Source organism: Chrysemys picta, chromosome 2 (genome assembly GCF_011386835.1).
Source record: "Chrysemys picta bellii isolate R12L10 chromosome 2, ASM1138683v2, whole genome shotgun sequence".
NCBI lineage: Eukaryota > Metazoa > Chordata > Testudines > Emydidae > Chrysemys > Chrysemys picta.
The window spans coordinates 164833209-164850350 of record NC_088792.1 but is presented as its reverse complement, the minus strand read 5'-3'; the positions used below and the strand labels follow the sequence as shown (position 1 = coordinate 164850350).

The 17142-nt window shown below is 39.4% G+C and overlaps 3 protein-coding genes across 11 annotated transcripts in view; 2 read left to right on the top strand and 1 right to left on the bottom strand.

Annotated features, from left to right (window-relative positions):
• Positions 1 to 15596, top strand: part of POLB (DNA polymerase beta) — a 37571-nt gene extending 21975 nt beyond the window's left edge. For 3 of the 9 annotated variants that reach the window (XM_065584751.1, XM_065584753.1, XM_065584754.1), the window contains 3 exons: positions 1609 to 1673; positions 2220 to 2359; positions 4156 to 4448. In XM_065584751.1, the coding sequence (XP_065440823.1) occupies positions 1609 to 1673; positions 2220 to 2359; positions 4156 to 4250 (300 nt within the window). In that variant the 3' untranslated portion in view covers positions 4251 to 4448. Of the gene's footprint in view, positions 1 to 1608; positions 1674 to 2219; positions 2360 to 4155; positions 4449 to 6301; positions 8169 to 12598; positions 12673 to 13774 lie in introns of those variants that run through there. The other 6 variants (XR_010598672.1, XR_010598673.1, XR_010598669.1 and 3 more) reach the window with 5 other exon arrangements.
• On the bottom strand, positions 4391 to 13942 carry DKK4 (dickkopf WNT signaling pathway inhibitor 4). The gene is made up of 4 exons (XM_005286477.5): positions 13803 to 13942; positions 12806 to 12956; positions 9343 to 9489; positions 4391 to 6563 (listed from the first exon to the last, which is right to left on the bottom strand). The coding sequence occupies exons 1-4, from the start codon at positions 13911 to 13913 to the stop codon at positions 6316 to 6318; spliced, it is 657 nt and encodes a 218-aa protein (XP_005286534.1). The 5' UTR covers positions 13914 to 13942; the 3' UTR covers positions 4391 to 6315.
• Positions 12604 to 17142, top strand: part of VDAC3 (voltage dependent anion channel 3) — a 53914-nt gene continuing 49375 nt past the window's right edge. The window contains exon 1 of the mRNA XM_065584758.1: positions 12604 to 12672. The gene's annotated coding sequence lies outside the window, so the exon portion shown is untranslated. The remainder of the gene's footprint in view (positions 12673 to 17142) is intronic.

Below are 17142 nucleotides of genomic sequence, written 5' to 3'. Positions count from 1 at the left end.
ATAGCAAGGATTGTCTAGAAAGTTTAGAAACATTAATGCCTGAGTTGAGAGTACGGGTACCAGGACAGAGTGGGTCAGTTAAATTTAGTTTTGATAGCTAAATAAGCTAAAAAAGTTTCTTGACTGAATAGCTGCCTAGCCGTGTATGTGTATTCCATTGCTCTCCCAATGTTTGAAGCTCTCTGGTTTGCAATTTGGATTAAAATCTGGACTGTTTGCAGTGGGTGTCACTGGCAAGGGAGAAGAGCTTATTTTCTCTCTCGTTCTATCCAAAAGCCATAGCGTTCTGCCTTTGCTAAAGGATGTCATTTTCTGGAGGGTGTGATTTTTATTAATCATGGTAGCATAGCAGTGTGTACACTGCTGCAATATTCTTGTTCATTAAAGACCCAGTGTTTCACTGGGTAAATGCACCCCCAGTCCACTACTATTTTGAGTTGGTTGGCTTGATAGTGTCATAGACTATTTGGAACAACCAGTCCCCTCTGATGGGTCTGTACAAAGTTACTGGTCTCACCCTTGGTATTTTTGTATTCCATATAAATTCTAACAACGTCCTCTGTATTCCTATAAGTGTTTTCTAAAGGTAAGTGATAGTAATGAGTCCTAGAATGAATGTTATCCTGGAAACAAAAAAAAGCTTTACTACATTAGCAATGGTCCATGGCTTTGCTGCTCAAGTTTATGGTAAAGATGTGTGTGAGGGTGGGCAAGTGTCTGCATTGGTTTGTGAAAGTGGCACATGAGGTGTTCGGCTATGTGTGCTTGAGGTTGTTGTGCTGAGTATGTCTGAGGGTGTTGTTGGGAGATTCTGTGCTGATATGTGAGAGTAACATTTGAGGGGTGTGTGCTGCGGTGAGTGGCTGTGTGTGTTTGGGATATTTTGTGTCACATTGATATGGCAGGCAGTTGAGCCAAGTAATCCACTATCAGTGCAGTCTCCCTCATAAAACCAATGAAATTGTTTCACCCAAATTAGCTGTAGAGTTAGGATGGTGATATCACAATGGTCTGGGACTTTTGGCATGGCATAGATACATGCCTTACTGTAGCTATACACCCACAGGTGTAATTCATGGGGTCACAATGGCTTAATATCAACATTTCTGTAATACTGTACAAATATTAGTTTATGCATATTTAACCCTGCTTTTCAAATTGATCCTGATCTCTGGCATGCTTTAGTTTTAATACGTGCAGTAACTTCTGTAACTCTCTAAATGCAACCTTGTACTTGATAAGTCCAAGGGATAGAAGCAAGGTGCCAGCTATACAGTACTACAAAATGCTGGCATCTGATGCTTTATCTGTTGTCCTAATCGTTCTACTTTTTCCTCTTGGATTTTCTCTTATTCTTATGTTTCTTTAGAAATCCTCATGGTTATTAACAAGGGGAAAGCATAAGCCCAAACAAGCAAGTTTAATAAGCAAACCTTTTATTCACCTCTCAGACTACATGCCTGTGCATGATCACATAACTAGACAGACTCCACGGTTGCGTTTTAAAACTATTTTAGTGTTTTTTCTCTTTTAAAAGAAAAAAAAAAGCCCAAGACAATTTAAAACTCTTATAACTTTATAATTTCTGCTTTCCTTGTGTCCTTTTAGGGTGTATGTCAGTTGCCAAGCGAAGAAGATGGAACCAATTATCCATACAGGAGAATTGATATCAGGTAAAATTTAAATGGAATAGGCCTGCACTCCTAGGGTAGAACAGGCATTTGTTAAAGCATCATCCAAAATGGGGACATTTGTCATGATTCCACCTCCTCGTGTGTATCATACAGAACAGGACTGCACAGCCCACACAACTTCATGATAGGGCATTTATGAAAGTGCTATGTCCCAATCCCTGACTGCAAAGCAAGTCCCCCTTCTCCTGATTCCAAAACTAGGATCTTCATTGCTATCCTTCCCCTCCAGCAATTACTGAACAGGGAGGTTTGTCAGGGTACTGTGCCTTAACCGCTCAGTAGTAGTTTAAGGGCAAGAGTTGTTGCACCACCCTTTCCTTTTGTACGTGCCTGTAGGATGATGGATTTTTAGGAATATTGCAATCTCTCTGGTGGTGATCTAAGAATAGTTTAGAGTCCTGTAATGTGGTGCCAGTAGAGCATTGGGTTTTGCTGTAAATGGTAATAAGATTAGAGAAACTGTGCCTCAAGTGAATTCCAACTGACTTGGAACTGAGATTTTGTTTTTTGGTTCTTTTACTCTAGGCTGATCCCCAAGGATCAATATTATTGTGGGGTACTGTACTTCACAGGCAGTGACATATTCAATAAGAACATGAGAACTCATGCCCTGGAAATGGGTTTCACAATCAACGAGTACACAATCCGGCCCTTGGGAGTTACTGGTGAGTTTGGTCTCTACGCAAAGTGCTCTTTCCGGTCTCTCTTGTTGTGATGCTCCCCAGGGGTATTCAGGGTTGTGAGGCACTTCACTGCCTGCCCTTCGTGTGAAAGGGTCTTGTCTGTGCCTGCTGTAGCTCAGCTCCCTGAAACCAAACCCCTCTGGCTACACAAAGACTGCTTTCGAGGCCTCCACAGATCTTTTTGTGCAGGCTAATAATAAGTACACACCAACCCTCAGAGTCCTCGGCCCGCACCTTGCAGTGTCCCACTCCTGTCACTGAATGCTCACAGAAATTAGTAGATTGGCTCTCCCCCAGGGAACAGTGTACACACATTTGTTTGATTCAACTGAGAGTCAGCTCCTATATAACATTACAGCGCTGAGATATACTTATAATGAAAACAATCATAAGTTTATTATTAGAAGCTAAGATTTAAGAGATAGTAAGGATAACAATGGAAGCAGAAATGGTTATATATAAAACACGCTTCCTAGAGTTAGAGGTTTTAGTCTATTAAAGTAGTTTATCTCACCTAAAGCAGTCTCCCAGCATCTCCAACCAACATGGCTGAGATCCCCCTTTCATGAATGCAAAAAGCACTGTCCTTTTTGGTTCCTCAGTGGAGGATAAAGAGGTGTTCTTTTCCTTATAGCCCCCCAAATTAATTGTTTTGTCCCCAGAATCAGGATGACCCCCTGTAATTTAGTCTCTCGTGTCTTCCCATCCCCATTTACTCCATGTACAGATTTGGCTTCCATTATATTGGCTTACAATGATTAATTTACATAGCCAACAATGTGACACATGAAGAGGTTTCCTTTGTGTGACTCAAAACCTGTTTGTCAACTCCAGCTTGGGAGACAGTCTTCTTAAAACATATTTTCAGAACACATATATAACTCCTGAAATATCGTCCGTACATAGATTTTTGCAACACTTCTGAGGATCGGTATGACACGCTTTTATTAGATACCTCACTTGACACTTTTTGAATATAGTCTACGAAAGCAATGTGGTGGGTCTAGTGAGTATGTCAGGGCTGCCAGGAGTTGTTACAGAACAGTGAATCCTTTGCCAGTTGGCATTGATGGGTTGTTAGGTTCTCAGGACAAGTGTGAACCTTTCTTCTCCAAACAGACCTATACGCACATAATAGTATTTCAGGATGTTTCAAGGGCTACTGCCAAATACTACAGTTAAATGTAGCACGCTATTCTCTCTGACTTCAGAGACCTACCTAGTATCAGGAGGCAGCTTTCTTCTCTCCCGCACACAAGATATCCCCCCTCTGGGTCTGCCTGATGCAGCTCAATGGAATTTTGCCATTGATTTCAATGAGAACAAGACCTGGTCTATTTGTGCCACACAGGGCAGGCATCTGTTTTCCAGCACTATAACAAGACTGTAGCTTTCTGTTGGTTTGGGATGGGCATACTGTCTAATTTTAACTGATGGTGTATATTTATAAAGCTGTGTCAAGAGCTAGAGTTCTAGGATTGACACTCTGAGGTTGAGATACAAAGTTGCTGCATTTACAGTGATACATTCAACACCTTGTGACATATTGATCCGTTTTTTTTCATAAAAGATCTAGTTTTTAGACCTTATCTAACTACTAACCAGACTCCTATTTTCCTTTTCATTCATTTATGCAGCTTCTTGGTTTTCAGACATCAGCCTGTTTTTTCTAGATAAACCTATCCTTGCTTTATAAAATGGTGTCTGCACAGCACTGCTACTCATAATGCCTTGCAAAGTTGCTGTCCTTCACCCGTCTGTCATCTTTGTGTTTGCAGGAGTTGCTGGGGAGTCCCTCCCAGTAGAGAGTGAAAAGGATATCTTTGACTACATACAGTGGAAGTATCGAGAGCCAAAAGAACGGAGTGAATAACTTGCATTCGTAGGTTCACTAGCTAGTGCTCACTTATTTTGCAGCTTTTATGAATAATCATCGGAATCAAATCTAGGTGCATATTTATTGCTTGAACATTACTTCAGAAGGTGTGTATTACTGACACTGTTTTTAAACAATAGTTCCATGGCACTAGAGTAAAATGTGTTATAAAAATTAAATCACGTAACATTGCAACTTGATTACTTTCCTTTTATTCAAAAATATCTTTAATACAGACATGGTTTTTATCTGAATTTTACTTAGGCCCTTTGCTAAGGTGCTAAGATAAGTCTGCAGGGAAAATGAGAAACCAAGCAGCTACCTCACGATAAAATTTCTCATAGATTAAATTGGGAATTGGTCCAGATTTTGTGTTCTAATAATAAATTATAGTCTGCCTTTTTCTCCCTGGGATACTAGATATCTGTGTTTTGGAAAGCACAGTTTTTGTTTTATTACTTTCCCCTACAATTTCCGTGGAAAAATGTGGCTGCTCAACAAAGACAGTTACTATTAATGTATTCAATGGTGGCTTCTAAATGAAGATATTGTATTTGTTTTTCATAAAAGTCAATGTACTTGTCATAAATTATATTTAAAATATTCACCATGGGAATAGATTTATGGGTGGCCAAGTTAGTAGGTGCAAAATAATGAATTAAATAGCCCCTCTCGTCTCTGACAGTAACAGCATTAGTCCATGGTATCACTCTCTCCGCATAAAGAAAATTGCATTTTAATTTTGATACATTTCCCTGAAGTGCTGCAAGCCAGAGGTCAAATCTGCAGACTTCACAACCATAATAAACTTTAAAAATCTGGAAACCGTATCAGATTTCTGTTAAAACATGTTGGAAATGCTCAGCACAAACTCCGCTATTTATTATTAAATATAACAGATGAGCAATTGCATAAGGAAACAGTTTGGTTTAATAGCTATTTACTGTATGTTAGGATCATAGCACTTAGGGAAAGGAATTAGCAGATAATCAAGTCCATTCCTATAGGTCTTCACCTCCTGCCCTGAACTATAATTGTGTACTGTAAACTGGCTGCACATTTCATCTCAATGGTGACTGTTTAAGTGGCAGGTGAAATTTTATATTTTTAATTATACAGCCAGTAAATATGTTGGCAGACAGAGCACTTTGGAGTCTTTTAGATGAGAGGTTTTATGACAGGTTTTGCATTGATAGCAATTAGAAGGTGTCTATCACTGTGGTATCTAAATACTATGTAGAGAGAATGAAAAAAATATTCACATAGTACAGGCTAGGTGCAGTTTAAGTTGCAATATAACTTTCATTATAACCCCCAGTTTTTACTTATTCACCACTTTCACAAATTCCCATTGATGGTCTTAATGATTGTTTCCCTATGTGCAGTATCTTAGGTGTCTACTGCCTTTTGCCCTAGATAAAGCTTGTTCTCATCTCTGTGCTGCTCTATGTAAATAGTTTATGAAGCACTTTTTGATGGTATCTGACATTTACATGTGATTCCGTCATTGCGTCTGAGATGGAGCCAGAAGTGGAAACAGCTTTCTTCTGTGGCTCTGAACATCCTGGAAACACTTGGGAAATAATTTGACCCTATTGACAAGTAAATTGCAATTCCTGTGAAAGAATCTACTAGTTCCTTTAGTAATTTTTTTATTTTAGTAAATAACTAAATAGTTGGAAACCAGCTGGAGAACCTCTGAATTTTTATACATGCTACAGCTATGATAGCTATAAAAAAGGACCCTAGATAGTTGGTAAAAGCAGACAAAAAATCAAGCCCTTTTGTACTTCATGCTATCTGAAAGCATAAGCGATTTTTGTAAGCGTCTGATGGCTCCTTAGTGCAGCCCACAAGGATACAACAGAGCCCATATGAATGAAATGTACATCTAAGGTTGCCCAGTGCCCAGATCTCGCTTTGAGCTGGATGTTTTCTCCAGTGCAGGGTTCTGTTGGCCTGTGGAAGGTTAGGGATAATTGTATAGAAGCTTGCATAAATTAACTCTGGAGTAGACAGCAAATTCCTTGTTCTCCCTCTGGATCCAGTGTTTATTGGCTCTTTAGCTTCTTTGGCAGATGTTTAAGCGAGATCGTGGCAGCCCAGTGAGCGGTGGTCGGCAAGACAAACCAGGGCCACAATCACAGCGTTGGAAAATTTCTGGACCTTGAGCAACATCTTTGTGTCCCCGGCGGGAACAGACCAGTCCTTCACGGAGAACTGGCTTACAGATTTTGGTCCAGAAATGGCGAGCGCAGCAAAGCCCAAAGGCACAATCTGATGTGCGAAGGCAGCTTTCTCCCTCTTGACCTGCAGTAAGCAGAATAAAATGTATAACATACCCCATGTCTTTGAGGTTCTTGGCTTGAGCGGTGGGTACTGAGTCAACAGCTCAGAGAAAAATTGCTGACCACAAAACTGAGGATTGCTAGCAGAGGGGTGGGACTCACTTCAGACCAGTCCTGATCTCCCCCATTGTGGAAAGCCCTTTGTCCTCCCCTGCAAAGACTTCTAGCTGATCTTCTGGCTTAAAAATCAGCAGTCATGCTAATGGTTAAACATCAGTCATAACTCTGGACAAGGCTTGCAAGAATCTTTCTTCATATGAGGATTATTTTTCCAAATGAAAAAGATCTTTTGGGCTCCTATTCGCTCCCAGTTTTACCATTTTGAAATCTATCTGCTTTATTCACAAAAGAAGTTAGCAGCTAGTGTGGTGCCCATGGAACATTACCAACTGATAATGGCAACTACAACTACTACTACAGTTTTTCTTTTTCTTAAAAAAAAAAAAAAGTTGCATTGTCTTTAGATTCTATAGACAGGTTATGTGTACAATCATAGGACTGGAAGGGACCTTGAGAGGTCATTTAGTCCAGTCCCCTGCACTCATGGCAGGACTAAGTATTATTTAGACCATCCCTGACAGGTGTTTGTCTAACCTGCTCTTAAAAATCTCTAATGTTGGAGATTCGACAACCTCCCTAGACAATTTATTCCAGTGCTTAACCACCCTGACAGTAAGTTTTTCCTCATGTCTAATCTAAACTTCCCTTGCTTCAATTTAAGCCCATTGCTTCTTGTCCTATCCTCAGAGGTTAAGGAGAATAATTTTTCTCCATGTTCCTTGTAACAACCTTTTTACGTACTTGAAAACTGTTATCCTGTCCCCCCTCTGTCTTCTCTTCTCCAAACCAAGCAAACCCAATTTTTTTCAGACTTCCCTCATAGTGATGTTTTCTAGACCTTTAACCATTTTTGCTGATTTTCTCTGGCGTTTCTCCAATTTGTCCTCATCTTTCTTGAAATGTGGTGCCCAGAACTGGACACACTACTCCAGTTGATGCCTAATTAGAGTGGAAGAATTACTTCTCATGTCTCGCTTACAAAGGCAAGAATGTATTGGAGTCACCTTATCCTCCCTTTCCCGAGTCCTCTTTTTGCATATACCTGCTTGTGATTTTCTCTTAAATTGTAAGTTCCTTGAGAAAAAGATTGTTTCCTCTCTGTGACCCCATTCCTACAACCATTTAAGCACATGCATAAGTGTTTGCAATTTCAGACCTAGCATATGCAAATATAGTACAAATAATTAATAATAGTAATAGTTCTTTTGAGTTTTTTGAATAACTGAGCTCTTGAGACCTTATTGCCCTCTGCTGCTTTGGTTCTGTTTGATCCTTTTTCTAATAATGTCAGTTTCCCTAGGTTAATGTTGTTTTTTGAATCTTAATTTTTGTATTCCCTGACTTATTTGTTACATATTTAATTCCTTCCATTTAGAGATACTCATATTACGTTACCTGTAAAATGGGGATACTGATACTGACCTTTATTAAGCGCTTTGAAATCTGATGAAAAGCGCTACATAAGAGCTAGGTATTATCTATTATTAAATACAAACAATGTGCTCTCTTACAGTTGTTCGCATTTTGTTTGCACTAGACACAATATGAAGACAGCCCCAAATAGTGGTATCCCAACATGAACTTGCATCCTGCAAGTAATCTGTGTTAGGAAATTGACACATAAGAAACTAATCTAACAATGTTTATTTCTGAGCAAGTACTAGCACTCTCAATTTAAATAAATGGAGAACAGCACATTGAATGTTTTTAACAAAGCCTGATCTCTTCCCACTGCTTTGCTAGTTTGCTAGCCATTAACTAGCAAAGTTGGTTTCTGACTTTTATGAAAGGTGATTTGTGATGAGCACAGTGTAAATTGCTAAGTAGATCCAGATTCCATGCTGCACTTAGTGCAGCCAGAGATGGGGGAGTTGTACTTCAGCTTTGTGGCGCCTGGATTCTAGAACTGTTTGGGAGCCCAAAGGCTGCAATGATTTAAACCTGGCTGTCACTGGCTCAAAAGGTGGCTGGAAGCCGGGAATAGCCTTGGAATAAGGACCCTCCAGCTGTGCCCCCTATGCCAATGGCACGGTGGCAGAGAGCTGCTTTTCCTGATGAACAGGGAATTTCCAGATAACAGCCAAAAGGCTGGCTTAATCAAGTTTTGCATCACCTGAGCAGGGTCCAGAATCTAGTCAAAATATTCCTAGTGAGTAGAGAGACAAGGTGGGTGAGGTAATATCTTTTATTGGACCAACCTCTGTTGGTGAGAGAGACAAGCTTTCGAGCTTCCACAGAGCTTGAATATAAAAGGTGTTACCTCACCCACCTTGTGACTCTAATATCCTGGGACCGCTGTGGCTGCAACACTGTATCCAAACCTAGTAAGTAACAGTTTATATTTTTACAGAAAAGGTTTTATGGGGATTATTGTTCTCTGCATTTGTCTTAACATAATTCCTGACAATTTAATATTCAAAACACCTAATTCTGTGATTGGCATTATTATAATTTCCATGTAGGAAATAATGCGGTTATCCTCAGTGCATAATTTTAAAGCACATTGGGACCAATCTGTTCATTTTCTTTATGCAATAGAATGGTAGGGGTCTCCTCCTTTTCCTAATGGAAGATAACATACACACGCCTCCATATAATTTTACTTTTCTAATCTGGAATATATTTCTCCTCCAAGATTGAATATAATTACCGGTATTTCTCTGCTTTTAGGCCCATTTTACCTTTATTGCTTGGAGATTTGACAAGTTCTTTTTTAGAGTTGTTTTCTTGGATCTGGTGTTGAGTTGTCCCTTTTGAATCAGAACCATCCTGTTCATCAGTCCTTCGTCCTTCTGTTGGGGTAACTTCTTCAGTCTGGCTGCAAACATCTGGTGTAAAGGTGGAAGGTTGTAATTTTGGACAGAAGCGCGCGGGGGGAAGAATGCCGACATAGCTGCTTTGAGACATCAAATGATCTTTTATTTCAGATGTGAAAATGGATCCAATCGCCTTGTCTCTCCCTCCCTCATACATCATACTTTTATAGGTTCATACCTGCGTAGATTTTAAGGATAAAAGGGATCATTATGATCACCTTAGTCTGACCTTTTGCATAACAGACCATAGATTCTCACCCAGTAACTTCTGCATTAAACCTATAAGCTCTGTTTGAGATATAGCAGTGGTTCTCAACCAGGGGTAGGCATACCCCTGGGGATACACAGAGGTTTTCTAGGGGGTACATAAACTCATCTAGATATTTGACTAGTTTTACAACAGGTTACATAAAAAGCGCTAGCAAAGTCAGTACAAACTAAAATTTCATACAAACAGTGACTTGATTATACTGCTCTATATATTATACACTGAAATGTAAGTACAATATTTATATTCCAGTTGATTTATTTTATAATTATATGGTATAAATAAGAAAGTAAGCAATTTTTCAGTGATAGCATGGTGTGAGACTTTTGTATTTTTGTGTCTGATTTTGTAAGCAAATAGTTTTTAAGTGTATCTTGGGGGTACGCAAGACAAATCAGACTCCTGAGGTCTGTGAAAGTGAGGGATCATTGTCCAGGATGGGTTGTAGATCACTGATGATGCGTTGGAGAGGTTTAAGCTGAGGACTGTAGGTGATGGCCAGTGGAGTTCTGTTGGTTTCTCTTTTGGGCCTGTCAACAGAACTCCAACTGGAGACCTTGGGAGGCAGACCTTGGGAGGCAGGCCAGTCCTCGCCCACAGACAACCTGCCAACCTTAAGCAGATCCTCACCAGCAACCACGCACCGCACCATAACAACTCTAACTCAGGAACCAACCCATGCAACAAACCTCGATGCCAACTCTGGCCACATATCTACACCAGCAACACCATCACAGGACCTAACCAGATCAGCTACAACATCACCGGCTCATTCACCTGCACGTCCACCAATGTTATATATGCCATCATGTGCCAGCAATGCCCCTCTGCTATGTACATTGGCCAAACTGGACAGTCACTACGCAAGAGGATAAATGGACACAAGTCAGATATCAGGAATGGCAATATACAAAAACCTGTAGGAGAACACTTCAACCTCCCTGGCCACATAATAGCAGATGTAAAGGTAGCCATCTTACAGCAAAAAAACTTCAGGACCAGACTCCAAAGAGAAACGGCTGAACTCCAGTTCATTTGCAAATTTGACACCATCAGATCAGGATTGAACAAAGACTGAATGGCTATCCAACTACAGAAGCAGTTTCTCCTCCCTTGGTGTTCACACCTCAACTGCTAGCAGAGCACACCACCCTTCCTGATTGAACTAACCTCGTTATCTCCATACTGATTTATACCTGCCTCTGGAGATTTCCATTACTTGCATCTGAAGAAGTGAGGTTCTTACCCACGAAAGCTTATGCTCCCAATACTTCTGTTAGTCTTAAAAGGTGCCACAGGACCCTCTGTTGCTTTTATGGTAGGGTGGGCTCACTTGAACAAAGTGATTCATGTTGATCTATATAACTGACCTGTTCCCATCAATTCGTGTCATCTGCAAACTTTACCAGCACTGATTATACATTTCTTTCCAGATCATTGATACAGATATTGAATAGCATTTGGTGAGAACAGATCCCCATGAGACTCCCACTAGAAACACACTCCCCCCCCCCCCCCCCTTAGGAGGAGGATTCCCTCTTTAGTTAGTGTCAGCTAATCCAGTTTCTAATCTATTTAATATGGCCCGTATTGATTTTTTTTTTACAGTGTTAAACTTTTTAATCAGAATGTCACATGGGACTCAAACACATTACAGAAATTAAAGATAGTTGTGTTGATATGATATATTTGGTTAACCCAACTTGTCATTTCAGACACACACTATTATTTTTTAAGATCTATTTTCCATAAAACCTTGTTGATCATGACCAATTATGCTACCATCCTTTAATTCTTTACTGATTGGATCCCATACAATCCTTTCCATGACTTTGCCTGGGATTAATGTCAGACTAACTGTCCTATAGTTATTCCTGATCATCCCAGTTACCCTTTCTAAACATTGGTACAACAGGAGCATATTTTCAAGTCCTCTGGAACTTTCCATTATTCCAAGATTTGTTAAATCAATATTAACGATTCAGAGAACTCTGTCAATTCTCTAATCTTGGATGCAGGTTATCCAGACCTGATGATTTTAAAAATATTTAATAGTTGCTGTTCCTACTTTCTGGTGGAATAGCAAGGATGTTAACATGTCATCTTATCACTGTAATATATTAAAAATATACAAAACATCATTGTACTACAGTAGAACTTCAGAGTTATGAACCCCAGTGTTACAAACTGACTGGTCAACCACACACCTAATTTGGAACTGGAATTACACAATCAGGCAGTAGCAGAGACCATAAAAAACCCAAAACACACAGATACAGTACTGTGTTAAACATAAACTATTAGAAAAATAAAGGGAGAGTTTAAACAAGATTTGACAAGGTTAGGAAACTGTTTCTGTGCTTGTTTAATTTAAATAAAGATGGTTACAAGAAGCATTTTTCTTCTGCATAGTAAAGTTTCAAAACTGTATGAAGTCAATGTTCAGTTGTAAACATTTGAAAGAACAACCATAATGTTTTGTTCAGAGTTACTAACAACCTCCATTCCTGAGGCGTTTATAACTGAGGTTCCATCGTACTTTCCAAACACAGAATCATTATTGAATACTTTTGCCTTTTTCCATATCATAATTGATATCTTTACAATCCTTATCTAATTTCAGACCTATGAAATTGTTCAGATTTAATTTGTTCCTGATATATTTAAAGAATTCCTTCCAATTGTCCTTAGCCCTAATTGCCATAGATATATATTTTTCCCCATTGATACCTTTAGCTTCTTTTATTAATTGTATGCAATTCCTAACTACCAGTTTTAACTCATTACTATTAATTGCCCTATTCTAAATGTGTTCAGATGCATGTATAGGACTTTTATTACTTTATTTTACAGATGCCTCATGGTAAAGATAGTTGCTTGTTTTAAAGAAATGCTGGAGAGCTCGATGATCTCAACATTAGCAGGAGGTAAGGGAAAACCAGAAAAAAATTTAAAACCGGCACCGATCACTTTTGTGTTTAGACCATATAGATTATAAACATATAATTCTAATTTCTACCAACCTTTAAATATCATAGACACCAGATGATTATAGCTTACCATTTAGACAAATAGTCCCTGGGCAGCACATAGCATTACGCTTGCATCTTCTTCGTAACCCACGACAGGTAGCACAGAAGGGCACTTCATCTTCAGGCTTGAGGCAGAATTTGCTAGCATTACAGTCCTGGTCTGTTATGCACTGTGAACTCTACAAAGAAAAAATAACTTTCCTCAGAGGGGGAAAATGCTGTAAATGAGCAATATTTAGAATAGAATATACATTGCTCACACCCAAAAAAAAAAAAACCTACTGCCCCCTTCATTGATCAGTCCAACATGTTATTTTTGGAATAATCTTTCTTGGGTCTGGTCTATGATCTTCCATTTGATTGGGAGCTCTGGAGGACAAGGTCTACACCTCTCTATCCTGTATTGGGCCCAGCACAGTTGTGATCTTCAGCAAGTAACAGTAACAGCTTGTTAACAAAACTGACATGTTTTTAAAGCAGCAGTTTGTGCACATTTGTGTTTGTTATACGTGCTAGTAGTTAAACTAGCCTAATGTTACACAGCAAATCACTTCCTAAATCACGATTAGAACTCTAGCACCCTTTGCTCACCCCGTCTTGCACTCAGTGCATTAGAGCATAGTGCTCTGCTGAAGAGCTGATCAGTGCTGACAGGCCATCACTTGCTCTGACTTCATTTATATTTTAATAGGGTGATTTCTTGATGTCATTCCATTTTTAAAATATTTCCAATTTAGAAATACACAACAGCTATGACAGTATTAAAATTCTATCTGCTAGGATGGTTGATCCAACTCCAGTTATCACATAGCTGGGTCTGTTGGGGTCAGGAATATAAGTATTTTTTGTTTCCTCTTAACAATTCTAGTACTTTCTGGGCCAAGCACTACTCCAAGCAGTTGTAACCCTTCTGTTTAAAAACTGAAATCAATCATAAGATTTTTGCAAAATATTACTAATATTATGAGATCGTTTAACCCTTGAAAATTCAATTCAGGTCCCCAACTGACTCCCAGAGCTCTTACCTTTCTGGTGCCCTGCACTTCAGCTGAACTCTTGATGCTGTTGTAGTCTAGGACCAGGGCTACCAATGGGGAACAGACGCAGCTGAGCCCCAGCAGCAAGACTGCCACCATTCTTCAGGCAGGTTGATCTGTGTTTCCCTCCGTGAGTTCTACAGCGCTTACCACTGTTGTCTAAGATGTGCTGAAGCTTGAAAACAAGCAACACAGATTCAGCAAATATGGGATATTTGTGAATCTTTTTAAAAGAAAAAAATCTTGAATAAAAGTCCTTTTCTTACACTTTACATCTCTAACCTAAGAGGAAAATCTGAGGAGAGGAGCTCTGTCCTTCTTGGGGTATTTATAGCCAAGTTTGCTGTTCTTTCCATCCCCTCCTCTCCTCATTTCCTTCCTCTTCAGCCCACACAGATTTCAATAAATCTCTTCAAATCTGTTTGATCAATAGTTCAAAACAAGGATTCACTAAAATGAGCAAGGAGGTAGGGCAGCAGCAGCCACCTCTCCTCAGGGGCTGAGCCACTCCTAATTACTGCATATCAAAGTTAGTTCAAAGGGACAGCAGAGGAGCAGGATGTTTGTATCAAAGGCAGACACTGTAATCACCTGCATTTCCTACCCTCCATAATCCCTTTGCAAAATGTCTTTTTCTAAGATCTGTTTTCACAGCTAATTGTGCTCCAAGAAAGAGTGATTCATGTTGGCCAGTCTGCCAATTACTAAACATTTATCCCTGGTATGGTGGGAATATAGAAAAAACTGTCTGGTTAGCTCTGGCATCCAGTCACAATTATCACTTAGTTCAAGGCAGCTGCCAAAATAATCTCTGCTCAAGTCAAATATGTTTGGGAAAGCTTTCTTGCTTCCTGTAGTGGAACAAAACTGTTTGAAGCTAGTGTTCATTCAGAAAACTAGGATATGTATTTGCTTTGATCCTGACTCAAGTTGGGGGGGGGAGTGTTATACTAGTAGTAAAATCACAGAATATTTATCTTCACAAAATGTGATTGGTATCTTTACTGTCATCCGTTTCACATTGCCTTAACTTGAAACAATTGGAACTGGATTACAGATTTCCAGCTGATATATGCAGAATTTGACATGCCTCCAATCTCCCCAAACAGAAAAGTCGTCTTCCTCACTCAGAACTTTTGCCATTCAATTGTCATGTTGAAACATAACCCAGGACAGATTGGAAGCGGAAAGCCTACATGTGTGCCTTAAGCTACTCTATCCTAATGTTTTAAAGTTAGAAAAAGAATAAGGTACCTAATGTTTTTATCATTGTACGTTTCCTATCAACACTCCAAGTTAATAAATATGATCTGCATATTATGCCATTAATGCAGTTGATGTAGGACCTAATTTCTCCTGAGTTCCATTGCAATTTGGCTATCAAAGGGTGGCATGAGCGCAGGGCTGGGAGTAGAGAATTCCTGAGTTCAAATTCTAGCTCTACCATTCACTTTCTCTGTGGCTTTTTTCTCAATTATTAAAATGGACCTAACGCCTCTTCAGAATAATGTAATAAGTATATATTAAACAATCAATGTTTGTACAGGGGTTTGCTCACAGTTATATAAATGGTGTTATAGGCCTCCTTGCCTCTTTTTTATAGTTAAAAGCAGTTTTTAAATTTTGTTTGCCCTAGATACTAGCTAGGCTATTCAGTATACTTTATTAAAGTGATACTTTTCCTAGGAAGTAGCCCCCTCAAACTCCCAAATAATTTCGACAATCATCCTTTTTGTATCACAAACCTACATTTCTCACAAATAAATGAAATGATAGATGGAATGGGTGTGGTTTTATTTTAGGGGGACTCTTCTTCCTGAGTGAGCTGTGTCTGTCCCTTCACAAGTGGTTTCCCTATGGTCAATCCTTGTTCCCTCTTAGAAATACATTAGTCCTCTGAAGCAGCACAGATCCCTTTAGGAACATCAGTAGTGAGAACAGGGAAAGAAAAGGGGTCAAATCTTTTGCCTTTTTTAAGATGCTTTATTTCCCTGGCTCCAACCCACAATTTAAGTTCAATTTTGCCCAAACTAGCTTCCCTCCTTTCACACACCACCAGCTCTTGAGCATTCCTGCCACTCTTCCATATAATCTTCTACTTTAGCAATAGCTTCCAGCCAGCAGGGCAAGAAAGAGGCTCTTCTGCATTACTTCGCTCTTCCTGACCCACCCACTAAGAGCTGTCTACTAATTGCAGCAGCACAAGGCACTCCCTTTTCCCAGTGTCCCCAAGTCTGGCTGGCAAGGACTGTGTAGCCTTTTCTACACAGAATTTTTAGCAATTCTCATGCTATTGGTTTAGTCAGAGTGTAGCTGTATCAGTGCTAGATCCAAGGTGGGAGAATTTCTAAACGTCTTCCATGTAAGCTAAGGCCTCCATCTTTGTGGTGTATTTCTGGAGGAATGTTTTCCAAGTGATAGACTTCCTTCCATTAAATAGCCCACATCCACATTCCACTACACCCCCATGTAACAATCTCTAGATTTATAACTGCTGTTTAAGTAGATTAAAGCAACCATAATTATGACTCCTGTCTCACAGTTTAAGAGAAATAAAACTGATTTGGAGGGGAAAAAAAAGTTTAAACAATCCAAGTTACTAGAATAAGTAATTCCTTGGCAGAAATTCACAGGAAATCTTTATTGAGGTAACAGATGAAAGGGAAACATTGATGAGCAGACAAAATTACAGGAGATATTTATTGTAACTTTTCAAGAGTGTGTTAGTCATAGAAATCAAAGTCAGTATTTGAAATAGTTTACAATTTAAGCTTAGATGTGACATGAGTAACAAACAATTTGGAGGGGTTGTAGAAGGGCCAGGGTAACAATATGATAACATGGTTTATTACCTTAGGCATTTGTATGCCTTTTTCCTTCAGTTATGATGGAGAGAGTACAGAAGAGAGCAACAAAAATGATAAAAGGTTAGAAACCCTGACCAATGAGGAAAGGTTAAAAAAACCTAGGCCTGTTTAGTCTTGAGAAAAGAGAGATGGGGGAGAGAGACCTGATGAGACTTCAAATACACCTCTACCCCGATAGAACACAAATTCGGATATAACACGGTAAAACAGTGCTCCAGGGGGACGGGGCTGCGCACTCCGGCAGATCAAAGCAAGTTCAATATAACGTGGTAAGACTTTTTGGCTCCCGAAGACAGCGTTATATCTGGGTAGAGGTGTATGCTAAATGCTGTTAGTAAATATGCTAAATGCTGGGTTTAATATTCAGCAAAGGATATTTAGGTAAGGGATTAGGAAAAACCTTATAAGGGTTAAGTTTTGGCCATACTCTCTACACCAACAGCTTGAAGGGAGAGTGGTGT

Excerpts from the sequence above, each read along its gene's own strand:
- DKK4 (XM_005286477.5), bottom strand. The coding sequence starts at position 13,913 with ATGGTGGCAGTCTTGCTGCTGGGGCTCAGCTGCGTCTGTTCCCCATTG. Across the intron at positions 12,957-13,802 it reads AAGTGCAGGGCACCAGAAAG|AGTTCACAGTGCATAACAGA; the intron begins GTAAGAGCTCTG and ends TTTTCTTTGTAG. Across the intron at positions 6,564-9,342 it reads CAAATCTCCAAGCAATAAAG|GTCAAGAGGGAGAAAGCTGC; the intron begins GTAAAATGGGCC and ends TGCTTACTGCAG.